Source organism: Rhea americana, unplaced genomic scaffold (genome assembly GCF_003343005.1).
Source record: "Rhea americana isolate MKP2758 unplaced genomic scaffold, rheAme1 scaffold_28, whole genome shotgun sequence".
In the NCBI taxonomy this organism is placed as follows: domain Eukaryota; kingdom Metazoa; phylum Chordata; class Aves; order Rheiformes; family Rheidae; genus Rhea; species Rhea americana.
Window position 1 is genome coordinate 5378033 of NW_028186401.1, and position 21061 is coordinate 5399093.

At 45.3% G+C, this 21061-nt stretch overlaps 1 protein-coding gene across 2 annotated transcripts in view; it reads right to left on the reverse strand.

The window, feature by feature from the left end:
• The window catches only part of NTRK3 (neurotrophic receptor tyrosine kinase 3), a 231953-nt gene that overhangs the window by 9874 nt on the left and 201018 nt on the right, over positions 1-21061 (reverse strand). Inside the window, exon 16 of one of the 2 annotated variants that reach the window (XM_085308662.1) lies at positions 10866-10940. The exons of the other annotated variant lie outside the window; for it this stretch is intronic. Within the exon in view, the coding sequence (XP_085164788.1) occupies positions 10866-10940 (75 nt within the window). The remainder of the gene's footprint in view (positions 1-10865; positions 10941-21061) is intronic. 2 annotated transcript variants of the gene reach the window in all.

A 21061-nucleotide genomic window follows, 5' to 3' on the forward strand; every position in this document is an offset into this window, starting at 1 on the left:
CCACTAGCCACAGGCCTCCAACTAGACTCCACACCACTGATGACAACCCTCTGAGCTCTGCCTTTCAGCCAGTTCTCAATCCACCTCACTGTCCACTCGTCTAACCCACACTTCCYGAGCTTATCTAGGAGGATGTTATGAGAGACAGTGTCAAAAGCCTTGCTGAAGTCAACTTATGCAACATCCATTGCTCTCTCCTCATCTACCCAGCCAGTCATTCCATCATATAGAATCATAGAATGGTAAGGTTGGAAGGGACCTCTGGAGATCATCTAGTCCAGCCATCAGCATAGCCTATACAGGGATTGAACCACRACCTCGGCATTAGCAGCACCACGCTCTAACCAACTGAGCTAAACCATATAAGGCTATTACTTTACTTTCAGCTTATCTRGAAAGAAAGGTGTTGGATGTAGCTTAGACTGCACTGTCATCAGAATTACTTTGACTTCAAAATCCCAAAGGTCCTTTCATGACTCTGAAAGGCAGCATGTTATGTGGCCACACCAGCCCCAAGGTTGAGCTGAGCTCTGGCTGATGTCCCAGATCCCTGTTCTTCTAAGCAGCTCGAAAGATGGCATTGCAAACTCTCTCAAGATCCTTGTTCTCAGCTTCAGGTCTCTCAGGTGTGTTCCTGGATATGCTGGTCAAGTTGCAATTTCTTGCATGAAAAAACTCCAATGTGATTCAATTACATCATTTCCAAGCAGAAGTTCCACAGATGTTCTTGTTTTCTTTCCACACACTCTATTCATGCTGTAAGAGCATCCTGGTTAAACAGTCACACTTGTTTCAGCCCTTTCATTCAGTGTAAATCCTTTGCCAGGGATGGTGGTGGCCGCAAGCAGGAGAAAGATCACAGTGTTCTAGACTGCTGGTGATCTATTAGGATGCTGGAGGGCTTTCAAGGGAGCAGGGTCTTTTGCCTCTGCTGTTCATGCTGTCACAACCAGTGCTGATCACGAGCTTAAAAATAACTGACCAACTATAGAAAGCTTCCTGCAGACATTTCAGCTACTTTGGTCTTTTCTTTTCTTCACCAGCCATCTCTGCATGTATCATCTCCTCCACTTTCTGCAAATGGCAGATCTGATCTCCTCTTAATCCTCTGTCCACCTAATCATGTCTTCCAGTTGCAGGCACTGGTAGCACTGCAGTGTGGGGGATTGCTGCCTACCTGTCTGCATGCCAGTGATTAAAGGCATCTTACAGGAACGTGCAAGAGATCACAGGGCTTTTCTGTGATTTACAGCGTGCATAATAGCAACTAGGAGCTGTTTCTCCTACCCACATGCAGCTGACCTTGGTATGCCAGCCTTGCCCAAAACAGGGGAGATGCAGGTTTCCTGCTGCCAGAAGGAAGAGGGTTGRAATTCCTCAGAGAGACCATGGGCAAAGGAACCCAATGTCCCTACTGTGATGCAACCTAAGGAGCAGAGGGACATGCTCGGAGCAGGGGGAGCCGACCAGGCAGGGTTAATGTGAAGCTGAGAAGGAGGCAAGACYTTTCTGCTATCAGTAGGACTGTTTTGAAAGGGACTGTTTGTTCCCCCCAGATGCACATACTGTGTTTAAACATAAGTCTAAAAATAAAGTCTGCCATTCACATTGTTCTTCCTTACTTCATTTAACAATCTAGTTGCTTTATGACCTGTAATTCTGAATCACKTTGAATCAAGCAGTGTAATTTGCAAGCAGGGACAACATCCTTTCTCCCCCTTCCCCTCCTCTCTGCTCCACTGAGTGTGTTTTAATCCCACGGTTTTCAGCATTCCTAATGAGCCATTAACAAGCTGCCAATTACTTATGCAGATGAGGGGGGGCAGACATGGAGGGGTGGCTGTAACTAGAGGTAAATTCTGCTACCTAAAAACTGCCTGAGATAAATCACTGCTGCTGTAAGAGCTGCCTGTACCCAAGAGTCCTCTCTGTTATATTATCTGCCATCTAAAACTGCCAGCGCTAATGCAGAGGATGRTTAAGAAAAGGGAAACAGAGGAATAATCAGACATATATTTTTAACTATGTTTGCCAATATTCTATTTGGTGTGCTCMCTACCACAGTTCACCCCTTTTGTTTTGTTCCCAGAACTCAAGAGAGCAGGAGCCGTAGGTATGAAAGGGCCATACAAACAGGCTGGAAAGGAGAAAAGGTCAGTTCCTTGCTTTCATATAAGAAAGAAATGCTCTGAAAACCAAGATCTCCAACTCTAGGGCATACATTGTGAGGAACTGCRGTCATGCCCTCTTCAGCTGTGGACACGTGGGGGCAGAGCAAGTGTGTCCAGGCCCTGGCCAGCCRTCAGGGGTAGCAGCTGAGAAAGCCCCCACTGCTATAATTTGGAAAGCACTCAACAAAGAGGTCAGCAAGGCCCCACGGGCTCTGTAAAATCTTGTCCTAATGTGAGTGTCTTACCAGGTGAACAAGAGGTGATCAGCCTCCAGACCCTCAAAGCCACCTACCAAAAGCATAGTATGGCACAGAATGACGAGCCCCTGCACTGCAGATCTCAGGCAGCTGCAGGAAGAGGTAGTGCAAGGAGGGATTCACTGGTGGGAGACCATGGTGGTTTCCTGGGAGTCTCACCATACGGTTGCTGTGCAGAGGATTAACACGCAGGTGGTAGGCTGGTTGTCTTCCATGCCACAGCCCCAACGTGGGCACCACCTCTGGGCTGTTTAAAAGCTACTGACTAACCACCTTTCTCCTGGTCACTGTCCYGATAACAGTAGGTACTGGAAAGGCCACTCAAACTCCAGCTGTCAGCTAGTTAGTGAGGCACCATATGGATTTACTGATTCGGCTCCACAATGTTAGAGATCCTTATACCACACTACAGTTGTTTTTAGCAGAGATGCAATGTCCATGAAACAGCACAGCTGTCAGCTGGTTCCAACTTTAAAGGGGATCTGTCGCCTTTGAGGCCTGCAAGTACCAACAGAAATTATCCATGACTGATCTACATTATCATTTTGCAGTGAGCTGATAATACTACAAGAAGTGTTTAAATGTGCAAAAGCTAATCTGATAAAGGATAAGTGAAACCATCATGCTGCAAGAAACATGTCCATCAGCATTCTACTTTTCTGGCTACAGACARAATGAAAATCATCTCCATTTCTGGTTTGGGAAAGTAGGAAGAAGACTTGACCAATAAATCCTAAGCTGGTGATATAAAAGCAAAAAGTCTCATAATGGCTTGAGAAATGCCGCTTAGGAAATAGTAACAATAAAGCACTTGCATGTGCTATCACTCTATGCTAAAATGCTTTCGGATTGGTATCTCATAATCTCCTCTTCCATCGTCCCTCTCTCTGTCCTGACAGTGACTCCCCTCCAGGTAACTAGCAATACTCCGTCTTTGTCTGCAGCCAGGGCCATTCCTGACTGATGAGTACACATGATTTAGATAAGGCTCCATTACTTAACTTCTGGATGCTAGATAATCAGTTCAACTGCCTTGGTATTAATCATAATAATATTCAAAATGCATTAGGCTTGATTCTTTGGAAATCTATTTCTTATTAATGTCAGATTCACTGAGCATAGGGCTGGCAGCACAGATACAGAAATTTAATGCAACGCAGGGCATGGGAACTCCCTGTACATGCAGTTCTTTTCCTTATATGCAGTAGCTCTGCTGGACAGTGGCAGCTGTCTGGCAGCTCCTGGTTTGTTGTCTGTGAAAGCCATCRAGTAGCGGTGACATACTGTGAGTATGTAGCCTGCTGGCTGACAAGCAAGTATCTCCATAAATCTATAACAGAATAAGGAGCTTTTGAGGGGGTTAGAAGCTCACATATGCTCATGCAAATCTTAATTGCATCTGTTGTATCCAAAACTGGGCTGGCAACCCAGAGWTTTTTGTGCATTATCACAATACAGACATACAAAAACTGAAAGTGTCTTCAAAAAAAAAAAAAAATCTGCGCCCGCTTTTCTGAAAATTTACTGTACTTCAGACTACAGGCTGCAGCTTTAGTACTTTACCTAGATGAAAAACTTTCAGCAATATAGTAGATAGATTGTCCCTTCCTGACAAAATCTTGTAAGCCAATTGAGGACAGTYCCCTATGGTACACTTTCTAATCATKTATCTGGCCTATTTAGGCATTGGAGGTGATGGTGCTTCCCAGCTCCCTTTCAGGTAAGAGGTCTCAGCCTCTAGCAGAGCAGTGGTTTCTCAGCAAGAAATCTTCACAGAAATATCAACCAACTTCAGAAAATGCTTATGCTTTCTCTCCTAATGAAGGCAGTGCAGGCACAGATGGCATCTCCAGCAAACRCATTGCAAGCTGTGTTAGAATAAAGAGCTCATCTTTGGAGGCTGCAGTGTCACACCTACTAATGATGTGATTAAACTCATCAGTGCCAGTGGGAAAGCCGTGCTGGTTCTGGCACTGCTGAACGGAGAGCTGCATTTCACTGCAAACCCTGACACCCAGCGCACATGAGTTAGGTCACTCTAGAGGCACAGCGGTTATATGACGCTAATGGCTAAACCTGCTGAGGGCCAGGGAGAGAAAGGTTGCTCTGGACATGCCCTGCCTGAAGTATCCCTGTGAAAATGTGGTGTGACACACAGAAAGGCTGCACACAACAACAGGCAGAGGTGGGTGGGAGGAGGAGAAAGCAGTGCTGGATCTGCCTGAGCCCGGTTGTGATGGGGGAGCAGCAGCAGTGGGAAGCTGCAAGGCTAAAACCAGCAATAGCCATGATGGCGGCACGTGTGGAAGATGAGGCTGAGATCTGGCTGCAGGATTCTGTTGGAAARCATGCTAAATTCCAATCAGAAAGATTTGAGAATCTGTTCTTCAGCAAGTTTTCCAGATGCCCTTTATCAGAACAGATTTGCTAGAGTTCTGTGCATTTTAACCAATTTATGTTAAAACTCTTCCTCCCTGCTTTATTTAGCCAAGAACATAAATCAACATGCAAGCCCATGAATACAGGAACCTGGGTCCCAGCTGCCATTCGAGCCCTGAGGTGCTAAGAGGCCATAGCAGATATTGCTGTATGGAATCTGCCCCATTGCTCCCCTTCCGATAGCTAGCCAGACGCTCCATGCTGCAGAACCCAGCGGAGCCACTTTGCCAACCCAGCTCCCCATAGGACACACTGGCAGGTTTCGCCATAAGACAGCCCTGCTCCTAGCTGGCCAGCACTCTTAACCAGATGAGTCTTCCTAATGGGGCCTCTAGACAGCAGCTCTCCATTAGGGTTAGCCACAAGAGGAAGGGGCGGAAGGAGAAAATAAGTCTAAAGAAACCACTGGTTTTGCACGGTGTCTGGCAGGAGCATGTGCCGAGCAGATAGGACAGCCCTCAGTTATGTCAYTGCTGGGGCATTTGCTTCAAGGAGCGATGTGACTGCAAATGATGGGCTGAGAGCTTTGTGTGATTTCACTGGCTGGCTAAGCCACTCCCGTCCAAGAGGGTTAGGTATGTGTATGCAGCATGCACAGGCAATGACACGCACATCCATGCGCAAAACAGCTTTACAGAACAAAGAGTATCACTGAAAAAGTCCTATTAAATTCCATTCTGCCATGTTTCCTTTGCGAGCGAGGGCCATCAAGGATTTTATCAGGTTTTGATGAGTGCCAATCCAAATATCCCAGTGAAAAGTCCAGAGCTTCCCTCAGAGATTCATGAGCAAATCTTTTCTACCTGATGGAAATTTCCTGCTTGCCACATTGATTTTCTCCAGCTTCATCTTCATCACATTATACCTTGTGCTGACTTCTATATACTTCTCTCAATAACTTTTTCTAACCTTCAGGCTCACAACTTTGTAAGTATTTGCAATCAGGTATCATATCTCCCCACTCTGGTCATTCCTTACCCAAACTATTCACATACTGTACTTTAAAACCTGCCTGAGAAATCAAGCCTCTCAATCTCTCTTCGTTTCCACTAGAAGCTGGTGACCTTGTGGATACTCTATGTAGGACTGAGTTAGGGACACGCAGCTACATAAAAAAGAGTATTATGATCACAATATAGCCACAAAGAGATTACCACTTTTTGCTCGTTTACATGACAGTGTTGTGAAAATGCCTGGGAGGGCAGAGCCACACTCACCCAGCAGCTGTGCCTGGAGAAAGGGATGGATGTAAATTTGGGAGGGGAAAACATCAGCTCCTCCCACTCCAGATCAGCAGGATGGGACCACAGGTTCACAGGGCTTATCAGGGAGGGGGCAACCATGAGGCAGGTTCATAGGAACATAACTAATGCTTTCTCCGAAACCATCCAAATAAGCAAGACAGACACAGGCACTCACCGTTCGAAGCTGAGGTAAAACAGCCCAGAGATCAGCTGCCTATCTGACCCCTGATATCTTTATGGCAACTAAATMTATTTGCATGCATCTTAGACCCACTGACATTGTTCCCTCTGCAAAACTTTGATTTTAATAGCAATCATAGCCATGCTTTCCAGATTATGGACTAATAAAATATTTTAATTTGTTAGGAACATTTGGATGGSCACTGCATCATTCTTATGACATTTAAAAGGTGACCAAAAAAAAAATACTGAAATAAGAGTGACTAAATCCCACATGCTGGTATTCACATCAGCTCTGACACCTCCCATCAGAATACCTGCCAAGTTAAATAGGCAAATGTGGGATTCCAGTATCCTAGTCGCAAACCTGTTTTTGCCAAGTGAGCCCTCCTCCTTAGTTGCTCTAGAAGCTTATGCTGTGCACTAATGAACCGATCAAAGCATGGATGACTACAYGTGTATTGCTCTCAATGGAATGGGATCAGAACTAATGGGTGCTGCACCGTGTAACTCGGCTCAGCACTTTTGCACCTCTGCCTTTTTCAAATAGGCTACATTCACCTTATTTTTTCCCCCATTGCCTCATTCATTGTGCACTCTGTTTAATTAACAGGACTAGACTGTAAATCAATCAAATCAAGGGTCTAGCGCATGCATCATACTCATGGCATGCAGGATACAGTGTGTCACAAAGCAGAGTGTTGTGTCTAACCCCTTTTCTCTGTGTAGCATTTKTATGACTTAGAGTGAGTTAGACTGTGCTGAAGCAGGGGCATTTGAGAGGTGGAAAGCTGCCCTTGCAGCTGTGTGGGTTGAAATTTTTTCTGGCTTTTGTCACAGACTTTCTGTGTGCCCTTGGGCAATTCATCTGATGATAGCTCTGGGCTTCACTTCCTAACCTGTAAAATGGGGAAATGCAACTCTGACAGCCCGAAGATGCTGTACAGGTAATGGTTGTAGAGTTAAGCAATAAGCCTGCCAAGAAGGAGAAAAATGGTCAAATATTTAGCTCAGGGTTAGTTACAYCTGGCAGAAGAAATAAAGGGTAACACAATAACTACTGCGGAGAAGAATAGCAAGGAAGTTCCTTTGCTGAATGACTGCTTTTGCCTTGTACCTCAACCGGATCTCACAAGATTAACAGCAGGYGATTATGTAAAATCTGTACTACAAAGCATATGTAAGAAATGTGAGCTAAGGCCTTACCATTCTCACTACCTGACCTTGCATCTTCCTTTTTGCAACCTCATCATTTTTTGTGGATAGGTTTTTCTGAGTGATTATTTTAAGAAAACTATGTTAAAATTCTTGCTTCTGTGCCAGGTACCTACTATTGAACAAACGGGCCATGACTAAGCATACACTGGAAATTAGGGGAAGCTACGAGTTAAAGCAGTGAGATTCTGGGACCGTCTTCCCTTAGGAGCACACATAAAGTGGTACTTGATTATGAGAAGGATAAATCTGATGTGATTAATGCAGCAAGGGATTGGATTTGATGATCCAGAGAGTCCCTTCCAATCCTCTCTACTCCTAATAACTTATTTTTAAGGAGGAGGGAGATGCTATTTTGATGGCAGACAACAGAGAAGTGTATAGATACCCACTGGTGGCTAGTAGTACTCCATCACACGTTTAACCACATCCCACCACCCTGAAGTTGGAATGAGTCCCTCTCCTGGCTCTGCCAGTCCTGAACATACCAAGGAGAGGTAGGTGCAAGGGTCCTACCTCCTTCCCTCTTTGCATTTTCCAGCCACTGAGAACTTTGAGAACTCACTCTCCTTGAACTGGTACAGCGAATGTCTCTGCTCAGAATTTCCTTGTGTTCTTCTAATGTACTTACCTGTGTCCTCCCATCACCATAATGACTGTGTCCCTTGCATTTTTTTTTTTTTTTGATACATGTTTCCTTGGTGAAGATGAGCAGGGATGGGATCACTTYTTTATACTGTGAAACTGAGGCATGGAAGGACCATTTGAATTGCCTGCAGTGCCAGAGGACCTCAGCAGCATAGAGAGGACCTGCAGTCCAAAGCTGGGATCACTCTGCTGGACTGTTCTTCATCTCCATACACCTAACTGGGTTCTCTCTTTCATAATAGGAACAGCAGAGCAGAAAGTGTTTTGCAGCACATGCCTACACCAGTCTGGGACTCACGTCCTTCTGGCAAGACAAAAGGCCTGAGCTTGGCATTCCTGAGGGCACAACATGAGTTTGTTTCAGAAAGGATGCACAGTGAAAGTAGCTATATACCTTCCCCCCCCCGCCCTTGAATAGCTTTAATTCCTTAATTGCTACTTGCTAATAACTTAAAATGCTGTGTTTCTGTATTATCAAATGGTACAAGATAAGCTAAGGGAGTTTGTTAATCAGTGCTCTTTCAAGGCTGGGAAAAGATAAAAAAAGAAAAGCAGCAACATGTTTGGAGATGGTGGCTATAAATATGAGCCAAGTGTTACCTGCTTTGTCATTTTAGCCAAGGGGAGGCTGTGCATATTATTGCTGGGCATGGGACTCTGAAAAAGAATGTGAAATAGTGCATAAAAAATGTAAATGAGAAGGGAAAGCTTTTCCTCTCCAAAACATGGCTRTTCTCAAGGACATGCTGCATATCTCTTGGGCCTGATCATGCAGATAATACCAGGTGTAGCATTTCTGTGTGTGAGTACTCCACTGGCTTCCCCAGGGACTGTTCGGAGCAGGGAGCACTAAGCCCGGTGGTAAGTGGTTGCAGGATCAGATTCATAGTGTGCCAAGCATTTGGGATGAAAAGAGCTATAAAAAAGTCACATATTATTATGTCACATTGCAAAGGTCAACTCCAGTATTTGTTCTGTCATGAGGATATGATTGAAAGGCAAAAAAATAGTGTCAGGGCACAGGGGAAAATCATTTTTTAAAAACTGCCTTCAGGGCTGAGGATACAAAATTACATCAGTGCTTAGAACTAAATTCTCATCCACACCCTGCAATTCAATTTCAGCTCAGAAAGGCAGAAAAGTAACAAAATCGCCTTTTGGTGGCACGTCTGCTTATCCACTGACATATCCCCTGAAAAGTCAGCGATATCTAAACTCACACTCCCAGGTGATTTTGGCAACAGTCATAAACTGCCAGAGCCCTGCTCCATCATAGACTTCGGGAGGGCTTTGCAGGAACCACTCAGCTACTTAACACCACATAGGCACGTGCTTAATCCCTGTCACCACCAGCTCTAGATGAGCCATGGTGACAGTGGGGAGAAGTTGTGCCATGGGACAGCTATTGCACCCCCAACCCAGCAGGAGCATACACYTTCCCTAGCAATGTCATGGGGAGGTTGGGGTTTGGAGAACAGAACCCCTTCGCTCTCCCTACCTCCAGTAATTTGCCCTGATCACAACTACATTGCAAATATTAATGCTCATCTCTTGGGGCTTGCTTATGTGGGGAAGCTACTGTGAGACAAAGTGGGAAAGTCAGACAACCAGAGCTGTCCTGGCTTAGCTTGTGAGGGCTTGTATTTGCTCTGYGTGAAGAGTGGGTTTGGGTGGATTAACATGATCCACATCCAAAGCTGACTCAAGTAGCAGCTCCCCAGCTTTCTGGATCAACAGAGCRCTTCTCTCTGCTCCAGCTGCAAAGCTGGACAGGACAGTTAAATTCAGTGTTCACTCTTTTTCATACACTTCTGCTTCCAGCAGAAGCCTTGCAGATTGCTGACAGTGGCTGTTGCAACGCTCTAACATTTGGGGACCCATCGRCCTCAGCCTCACTGCGTAAAGACTCTGGTGTGCAGAGTGCACAGGCAGACAGGGGCTTGCCACTGCAGGAGGGAGGGCAGGATAAAAAGAGGAATTACCAGCCCTCGGCTAACTCGTGCAGCTCCAGTCAGCTGCGACCTTGGCAAACCTGTGCTTCTTTGTGCTGCCAGAGCAGCGAGCCTGCACCACTCTCCCTCATTGCCTCTCCCCCAGGCAAGGGAGGGGAGAAGCGCTGGGACAAGGACATTTCCAATTCACTCAACAATAGCTACGAGCACCCAGCCGATCAGACACCGAGGCTATGTCTATACTAGCAAACTGTACAGTGCAAAGGCTGGCGTGTGGTGGTTTGGCTGTTTAAAGGCTTTTCTGGTTTTGGTCCATGCCAATTAGATAGTGCCCAAGCAACTGGTGAGAGGACAACACAAATCAAGGACAGTCCCAGCAAGCAGTGAGAATGCCACCTTATTYTGAGACATGGAGGGGGTTTAGCCACATGGAGGAAACCACACTGTGCCGCATCGCTATCTGGGCTGGAGTGGAGCCTGCGCCATTTGCTAGTGCAGACACAGCCTAAATGTCCACAGAGGAAGTTTGCACTGAGTTTTGCATTCATCCTGTGTTTCCTTGCTGTACAGACAAGCCCCAGAGAGTTGCTATAGTAGACAGAAGCATGTGCAGTTCCCATCACACACAAGAGCTCCTTCACTGCCAAACACACTAAACGCGACCTAGTCCCACAGCCGGTCAACCCCACATGTCATTTCATGCTCAAGCGGCACAGGTCCCCAGCCTTCCAGCTGCCCCTGGTGTCGCAATGCACTCACTGTTGCAGCTGCCGGCGGTGCTAGTCTCTGTCGCTGCCACGCTGTGCTGCACTGGCCCTTCCGACGTGGCCCTTCCTGACAGTCAATGGGCGAAAACAGGGAAGGAGACAAACAAAAGAGAAGGGAAGGGTGAGAGAGGGAGGGAGGGATGGGGGGGGTGAAGTAAGAGGACGAGAAGGGAAAGGGTATGTCTTTAACTGAACCATGCGTCCTTCGCTGGCTGCAGCACGCYGACACTACACAGCCCTCGCGTGGGGGCACAAGGCAGGCGAGGCCCTCAGATGCTGCTTGCTGCGGCCTCACATCAGCATTTGCACCAATGCAAAGGGAGTGCGAGGGGCAAGCATTGACGATGGTAAGAGTTAAGGGGGCTTCAGCCTCCTGAAATATCCCCTGGCTTGCAAAGTAACATYCCTTGGAGAGGCCTGATTCCCTCTCTGCTGAGTCTAAAGGACAGTGGAGTGTTTGGGAGCCTGAACTGCTCCTGTGTAGCTAGTTCCCAAGCACCCTGCTCCTTACTCATCGCCAGTCCCTTGGGTATGGGGTATGGACACATCTCCGCCAGCAGAASAAGATCCAGGCCTGATGTCTTTACTCAGACAAGTGCAGCCTGGGAGCATTTTGCTTGAGCAAAGACCGCAGGCTGCATGCTTTGTGCTCACGATGGGTCGCTAGCTCAGGGGCAACACGAGGTGTCCAGGACCTTTCTAACCTGGGGCTTCTTAGGTAGGACCACAGGATCAGGCATGTATAATAGCAAGTCAGCACCAGCTAAGCTTTTGAGAAGCCAGTTTATATTTAATAGTGGGACAACATAAACTGGTCATGTAGGTGTTATTCCTGTGCCATAGAGGCCCCCATGTATGGGGGACAACAGAAGGCAGCAAGACACACACTCTTGGGACAGCAGAGTGCTCAAGGTTCAAYTGGCAGATGGATGCCTCCATCTGGAAGGCTGCTTTCTTGGTCAGGACAGCTTTTCTTTCTGGAGCACCTTTCATCCAAATTGCTCCAGGCTTTTTACAAAAAGTAAATCTTCAGCGTGACTCTGATGCAGGGTACGATTACAGTCATTTTGCAGCCAGGATTAAGGGCATCGTTGGCCAAATGTCCCTGTTAAGAAGCATCTGGTGCATCACCCTACTTTTCTCCGAAAGTGTTCCTCCTCTCCATGCTGTTACTGGTTGGGGAAGGGAGAAAGGACCCCAGCCCAGAGGCTTCTGATCATCTGCAAACCTGTCAGCACTTGCAAAATTGAGCCCTACAAAAGGACAAGGGTAACAAAATAATGGAGCAGAAAATACAGCACTGTGTTTTCCATGCATCAAAGCAGGAAAGATTTAGGGAACGGGAGGGAGGAGAAAGGGTGGGAATCTCAGGGCACAAATTCAGAGTGAATGACTAGCATAAAGTCTGTTGATTTTCTAATGAGATAACTTTGCTGCTACTCGGACAAAAAGTAGAAAAGTCCCACCATGAAAAGGCAGCTGGTGAGTGCTGCAGTCTCGGGGGTGGCTTCTCGATGTGGTACTTAGGAGTGTGGGCTGATGGCTGCCAAGGGAAAACCAAAAATCGGGGCTTAGGGACTGTCCAGCTAGTCATTACCCTGAGCACCTTTCTGCCCTTCACCAGAGCTGAAAACTGAGCTGTTAAATGTAGCTGATGGCTTGTTCTGTCCAAGGAACTGCCCTACGAAAGCCTGACTAGCCTCCCAAATGCTTTGCTCCCTTCCTAAAAACTTGAACTGGTTGGGGGTAAGGCTTACAAAATTGTTTCATGWTGCTTGCTTAAATTGCCACTGCATTACAATGTTACTGTTAGGGGAAAAAGAAAAGAAAGATCTACCACAAAAAGCCGCATCCTAAAGCCAGCTGTGGCAGAGGTATGGGCACTGGAAAGAAGCAGAGCAGATGARGTTGTCAGCAATGGAAAAACCGTCAATATAATATAGTGCAGAACAAAACAAATTCTACCTCAAACATAGAGCTGAAACATCTTCCTTTGTCAGTTCTATTACCATGCATTTATTCCAAAACCAGATAACTAACCCAGAGAGTAACCCAAACCTGATTTATTCCTCCATCTAAATAAATACAAAGAGGCAGACGAATCTGACTGTAAAAACACTGATCTCATATGTTTTMCTTGTATGTATTGGAAAAAGTGGGAATGGAGTTTCTGCCTTGCTGCCAGGGGATGTTGGTGAGGCATTTGAGTTATAGATATTGTATCTTGTCACTAATGAATGCAGGGAACTAAAARGGATTTGGATTTTTTTAATGCTTCACATTAATTGATAATTTGGTCTCAGAATCCACAGTGGAACACAGGATTTGCTATATTGGATCAGTCTACTGGCCCATAAAATCTGGCATCTTGCCTTCATGATGCTCAGAAAAATTATCATCCAGTGTCTGTTTATAAGGTTGTTGGCCATTTTTGTAAGGCCATAGGACTGAAACAGAGAAAAGGTCTTTTTGATCTCCACAGGGTGCCTCTTCAAACCCTGAATTATGGGTTTGGCAAGGCTTATGACGCTCCCTGTATTACATCTCCTTAATGCAGGGAAGAAACTCTGTAACTAAGAACATTTTCAAGAGATATGCTGCTGTTTTTCCTCTTGGTCATCACATCCCAAATAGTGAGAAGGTGAACTTGTGTTATCAAAATGCAAAGGAGAATACAAATTGGGGTAGAGCGGGGTGGGGCGCGCATGCCTTGTACTRAGCAGAATAATATTGATTAGGCAGTATAAAATTTTCCATCATTAATTCATTTTGCAATCTTATCATATGTTGCCCCCATAATTGGATGGGGAAGAGAGAAGTGGAATCACTTAAGCGTTCAAATCTCAACACACACCAAGGAAGGATTCCTATTTCTGCGTGTGTGTAATTTTGTGCATCGTTGCCCCTTGATTGTACATTGAACATGCTCTCTTTGACAGCCTAGCCCTAAACAGCCTGTTTATTAAAGACAGCTGCTTGCAAATGGGGGCTTTTTCTATCCAGCTGCCTTGGAGAAGGGGCTCTCTGTGTCTGTGAAAGAGMCTGTGGAATGGGGGAGGAGGGTGAGAAGGGGAAAGCCAGCAAGAATTCTGACCAAGCAGCAATCAGGAGGGGGGAAAAAAAGAGAAGAAATGGTTTCTTTCCACGTAGGTGTCTTAATTAAGAAAGACAAGATGTTGGATGTTAAATTTCCTAGTGAGGGCTTCAGCTTGTCTTCAAGCAAAGCCTTTCACACTTAGGAAAATCTTCAAATCTATCACTTAAAAAGCCACTACTCCTCTCCACACATTAAGAAAAAAAAAAAAAAAAAAAAAAAAAAGGCAAGCCAAGTCACTGCCATCGAGCGAGCTTGTAAGTTCTCTGCCACCAGTTCTCCCTGCAAAGTTTGTGACTGTTCCCCGTCTTCCCTGACTGATGAGTGATCTCACAGCTGCCTCCTCAGCAGTGAGTGCCAGGACTGCTCTCCTGTGAAAAGGTAGGAGGAGGCAGCCAGCTTCAGGACATGGTGAGGATGTGGGTCTCACAACCTGGAGAAGGTTTACACCTCCAACTCTTCCTCAGTTTCAAGTGGTAGTGCTTCTTCAAGACTGTGAACAGTTCCTTTTCTCATGCTCAGAAACACACACGCTGTTTCTCATGCATCTGGGGCTTGATTACTGAAGCTCACTGGCATATGGTTCTCCACCTTCTTTTGTTCTACCTACACTTTTAATCAGGCCACTTTAGTAACATCCAGGAACCATCTGCTCCTCTGGCCTGCCCCATGCAAAATCCTTTCTTGGTTTTGATGATGTCGCAGAGGAGAGTCACAGGAGAGTCTCTCTGATTTGAAACTAGCCACTGTGCTCTATGTATCTCATAGCTTTTAGGCTAATAGTATATCCAGAGGGGGGAAGAGGAAAGAATGGAGGACACTGCATGCAAGCTGCCTCTAGCAGGTGGATATTCACTTAAGGACTGCTGCTGGACAAGATAAATTGGAACAAGAGTAAAAACAGTTTCACAKTTAGAGGGGGAAAAAATTCAAGGTTAGGTACAGATCACAAGTACTTTCCTTTGCCTCTCTAAATCCATTTGCTGCCCCCAGAAAAAGCAGAGAATGGAAAATAATCCTGCCCTTCTTCGTTCAGTTTTATTGAAAGGGAAATGCACTGAAGAAAAAGGCTCCAGAAACCTCAGCAGAAAACTTGCTGTCTCAGGTTATCACAGCAGAGGTGAACAGGCTTGGGTGAGCTTGGCTACATGGAGAAACAATCCCAGATCTCTGAACTCAGCTGAACCTCTGACTTCTTGGGCTCCAACCGCCTGGGTCCAAAATTGGATGGTTATTCACAGTAGCCTTTCCCAGCTCCCCAGGGTGCAGGGATCAGGCTAGGCAGCTTGTATGAACAACCAAAGGTTCAGCCAGGCTGGGGCCAGACCTCAACAGGAAAAGCTTAGGGGTGAGTATAAGAGCAGATCTGGCCCATGGCAGTATGCTCTGCAATGGTCTTCCAGTCCCCAGTAATCAACGGCACAGGGATTTCCTGAAACAGATGAGGGTTTTTCATTTTCATATCCTATAATGGATTATATTTCTTCCACAACTCTGTTCTATCACTTTTTCCACCTTTTTCAACTGCTGGCACTTACAGTCTTGTGTGACAAGGAACTCCATCAGTTTACTACCCACAGTAGCTCCTCTGTTTGATCTGAACCTGGCACAAATATCAGCAGGTTTCTAGGTCAGGACATGCTGCCCAATAAATAAATCCTCCCTATTTGGCTACATCTGTGACCTTTACAAATAGAAGCTCAGGAGTTAAAAAATAGCAAGAAGCTAAATTGAAAGTCTTTGAACTTCCCTAGGTCTCTGGAGGGCAGTTGGGCTGCTGGGAGAAAGCAAACACCTCAACTAAAACTTCTGGGAACTGCACTGAACTTTGAATGAAAAATCAAAGTGAACCTTCAGACTGTATTAAGAAAAAAAAATAGCCAAATGACTGTCAATACTGTGGCGATGTATGCTGAGAAGAGGAGAGCGTGGAGGTCAAGTACCACAGCAAGGCGTTTTCATTTGCCTAAAACAAACTGCTCTTTTGTTTCTGTGTTTCAAACATGTCACTAGATTGTGAGAGATCTTCACCAGCCACATCTCTCTCATTACTGAAATGAAATAAATGGCAAGAGCATGACAACAGCAACCCAAGCATGAGAAGGACAGGTAGACACTGGGAAAAGAGGGGGGAGGCTGCAGGTGAAGTGCTTGGCAGGGTGAGGAATTAGGGCAATTACCGTTTCTGAGAAAATGCCAGAAACGCAACACAACCTAATCTCGCCAATTAATTGCTCTGCACTTGAGCTGCTTTGTGTGAAGGGCTCTTAATGTTTCAGAAGGAGGAAGGGGTTGGAGTAAAGACTCTTCAACATTTTTTTTTCCTTCAGTGGAGAAGTGGGGAAGGGGTAAGGAAAAATATCTGATTAAAAGACAAGATGATGCTGTTATATCTGCCTTTCAGGAGATAAGAAACCATGTTGCAAATTCAATTTCCAGAGGTTTTATCAGATCCATCGCAATATCAAAGACCAACATGTTTAAAATTACACCAACTTTTCCTACGCACAGAATACACCGGAATAGCATGGAAAGACCTACCACACATAACCACACCTGAGCACTTCCCTCACCTGCCCAGTTTATGGCCCTATCACAAGTTCAGGRCAACTTTGCTCTTTTGCCTCCAAACTGCCAGTAAGGGCGGTAGTGAGGCATGGTGCTGTGAGCCACCCACACCTTGCAGGGCAGCTAGGGCTCACACGGAAGGATGAGCAATGAAAACAAAGAAAGAAATATCAAATTAGGGTCTAGGGTGAGAAATAAAAAGATGCTGAGAATGCCATATAATAACTTCAACAGTAGATGCAGGCTCCTATTCATAGCAAAACTGTAGGACTACTTTACCTGGTTGGCCCATCTGTGTCAGCACTAGGAGTCTCCAGGTAACATCTCTAAGGTACCATGAGACTTTCATGCCCTTACTCATTTAGATACGACAAAGCAGGGCATGTTCTCCAGGATCCTAGCTGGCACAGGAGAAAATTAAAGTACTTTTCACTTCTTGGTCCTTTCATCAGTAGAACATAAATTTATAGATGTGAAACCTTCCCAACTGCCTGGGAGAAAGGTTTCATTTTCAGGGCTCATTTCTGGATGGACAGCAAGGTGCTTGAAAGGAGTCAGCTTTCTCCTCCTCAGGGACTGCTTGAGAGAGCTTGCACTATCGACATTTCTGGGGAGCGAGTTAGCCACTAAGAGAGCTGGGCAGTGATTTCATTCTGCTAGGAATGACCTCTCATGCTGTAAACATGCCGTATGGGATGGAAAACAAAGCAACAAACAGAGCAGCAGAAGCAGGAAAACAGGTATTGTATGGCTGAAGGATATATATAGGCATTAAGAAGCCATGGAAAAGATGCACAAAAAATGCTGGTGGGTAGACTACAGCTAAACCACTGTACAGAATTTTTTGGCGACGTCTGGGCCTGCCTTCAGCGAGGTTTAGGAACCTGCCTTTGTCTGGAGGAGTCTAGGTCAGACTATCAACTCTGTTTTCAATGTAAGGCTTCTCTATTAAGTCTTATCTACCATGCTGAATGAGTCTCCAAAGGAGCATGACCCAGGCAACTATGAAGCCTTGGTGATCGATTACTCACATGGAAGCTTCACTGGAAAAATAGCTGATAGTAGCCCAGGAAAAATAAAACAATTTTTAACTCTATGGGAGAAGAAATAAAGCTGGAGATGATCTAGATGGGAGAGTGTCATCAGGAGGCAGATGGCCATCAGGAGGTAACCTGACAGTGGATATTGAAAATTATAAAGAATATGAGGTTTTATTTAGCCATTGTAAAGAAAGAGAAGTAAAAAATGTTAGCAAGAGAAAGACAGGYTTCAGGCTTCAGAGGAGGACACATCTTTTTAAAGAACTCTAATTCAAGGCCAAAGTCATGGCAGAAATGTTGTTCTGTCTCTGATGGTCTATGGATGTGAGAGCCAAGGTTCATAAGAAGAGATATTAATCTTTTACTAAACCAACTGATATCACTGAAAATAAAAAGCTCAGAKAGGGCTTGTGTGTCTAAAATTCCTGCTTTTTCCCCCCTCCAAAAAATTTCAGATGTTATAACAAAAGCTATTACTTCTTCCTGCAAACCTTGTCTCTCCACAATCCAAAGAACACTCCAGAGTGCTAAGGATACAGAAGTTGAAAGCATTTTTTATTACTATGTTTGGCTCTGTATTGCCAGAAATAGAAATGTATTTTCAGAACCCTTTGCAAATCCCTTGTGTAACTTTTTTGACAAGTGGGTGTCATCTGTGTGATGATCCGTAACCCGGACTATGCTCAGGAGAGACCTCTGTAAAAGTATGCATTTAAATTCCCTAGAGGTTTCAAGCACAGGATTTGAGGCAGGATGCCAGAAGGGTAGGACATAGGCCCCTTGGAGAGAGGAATATCTGAATGAAAGTTAAAGTCTGTATAAATCCTTCCCCTACTGGACCTAAGACTTCACTGCTGATGTCCCACCCGTGTTAGCACATAACCTGCAAAATTAAAGACTGTCAGCTAGGAAGTAAGACTGTGCTTTCTACTAAAGATGAAGAAATATTGCCTCTTCTGTAGCTTACTCCATAATTAGCAACTCCAACAGTCCTGAGCAACTGCCACATAATTTTGTTTTGGGCCTGGATTTTTCATTTGAGGGGAAAAAGGAAAATGATCTGGACTTATACTGCAGCACAGATAAACTCTGAGCTGCAGCCGGGCTCTGAGGGAATGTCATACCCTGGTCTGCCGGGTAAGAAAAAGCCCTGCAGGTCCTCAGCCTAGCGCTGATGATGCTCCTGCTCTGGACGACCCCCCCTGCCCTGACGTGACATCCCTGGCGTCCCAGGCAGCTCTGGGCATGCACCGTGCACCTGACGCTGCAGGCCCGGACTTGACACTCAGTTTTGCTAAAGGCACAAAGTACCTGACCTGCAGCATCCCACCGCCTGCTGTCACAGTCCTGAGTCATTCCTAAAAAAGAGTCTGCTTACACATTTTTGAAAGAAAAAGCAAGGAAGAACAATCTGCCCAAGCCTTTTCTCTCCAATCCATCCTGCCTTTCTACAGAGACCCAAATGAAAGATTACATGACAAATTAAAGCAATGTGTTGCAGAACTATTCCTTCAGCATCCCGGCCTTTTCTCTTCACCCAGACAGTAGGATACTTCTCCCTTCCTTTCTAGTCCCACCTCCTTTCTCTGCTTTCTAATCAGATGCAATTTCACCTTGGGAGCCCAACCTATCACCTCCATAACCATCTCCTCTCCATCGTGTTGAAAGAAAGTTTACAGACAACAGTTAATGGGATGCCTCTATGCTGCACGTGGAAAGGGAAGCATCTGTCTTCAGCCTGAACACTAAGAGCCTTGCAGAGAAGCAAAACTATTCTGTCTGCTGCTTTTGTTACACAAATGTTTGTTTTCTGTATCCGAATGTGTAACAGGAAATTAAGCAGTTCACCTTTTAAAGCATTTTTACATCCCACAAATGCAGGAGCCAGATGGTGTTTTTTCTTTGTTTTAAAAGATTAAAAATGGGAAAGAAAAGCAATGCCTAGGAGTTAATCCTCAGCCTGGAACACGCTCACATATCCACATGCCCAGTTATCTTTGCAAACTGGGCCTGGGCAGGAGCAAACACAGGGACACAGCAGACTAAAGTAAACATCTGCCTACAGAAAGCTCCAGACCTGTCACTTTGTGTCAGCTTTCAGGTAGAATCCTTCACTGTATTCCCAGAAAATGATAAATTATAGTATTCTCCCAAGGCTGCAGCCTGGACACACAAGCAATTTTGTATAGAAATCACTTGAATCAGAACTTTGCTCCAGGTCCTACTGCTGGGCATGGCAGACTGTACTGATGATGGAAAGGTGTTGTGCAAAAACACTGAGAATCAAATCTGGGGAGTTTTACCAGACAGGTTGTAGATGTGACAAGGGGCAGTACCAAAGAGTTTCAAAATTCTTCTCTTAAGCCACATCTCCACCTTCCACAGGGGAATCCCAGGAGCAGTTTRGTTCTCACGCTTGGACTCATCTTGGTTTCTCTCTGTACCAGTATCACAATCATTCAGAGCATCTTGGTGAATTTTGTGATGGGGACATGCACTTGAAAGGACTGTCTCAGAAGCCTTGACAAACCAGTTTTCATGCAAGGGATGTCAGGAATTAAAATTGCAAGGAAGAYAGACTCAGAATATGAATGTACAATTGCTGTTAAGCCAAATTGTTTCTCTTATCCACACTTGCAAGAGGAATTGAATGCCTCTTCATACTATAGTATAGTCAAGTCTAACACAGTCGATTCACATGAGTCCCATGTGGCTCTGCTAGTGTCATATCTGAGTTTGTGTTTAGAGGGTTAGCTATGAGTGCTTGTAGGGAACTCAGAAGTGCAAGTGGCCACGTAGAAACCAAAGAGCTTTCCCAGTTCAGAGATAGCATGGCTCATGCTCCTGCCTGCAGGGAGAGCAGCTGTACTAGAGCGGAGGGAGAGCGGAGGATAATTGCACAGACATAATAGCTGGATGCAGCCATAATATGGGTAGGGGGAGGCAGGTGGGGAAGGCCAGAGACTGTCACRTAACTGAGAATACACCAGAAGCTTGACTAATGTGAGAGACTCCATGTGCTCTCTGGTAAACACATCCCTCAAGGTAGAGATTACAAGAGACTGAGAAATTAAGTATCTGAGTTCTTCTCATGCTCTGGAAGGAATGTGGCTAGGCTGTGGCTGAAGGAGGGATGAAGGACATTTGGTTCCTGCAGTTCTGCTCTCAGCTTTGGGGAAATATGGCATGGGTGGGCTTCCCAGCTCTGTCACTGAATCCTACTTTGGCCTTGTGCAACTCATTTAAATCTTCTGTCCCTCAAGCCATTAGCATGAATATGGGTAATCAAAATCACTTTAGTTTGCTAGGACCCCCCTTAAGCCAGAGAAAAGGTCTATGTGCATGCAAAGCATGGACTTTCTGATCAAAAATTTCAAAAGCAACAAAAGTCAGTAAAAATAGAGAAGAGAAAATCGCCTAAGAACAAAAGTGTCTCTCTAAGGCTGATCTGGTCTGAAGTTCAGCTCTCCTTCTGGTAAACAGGTG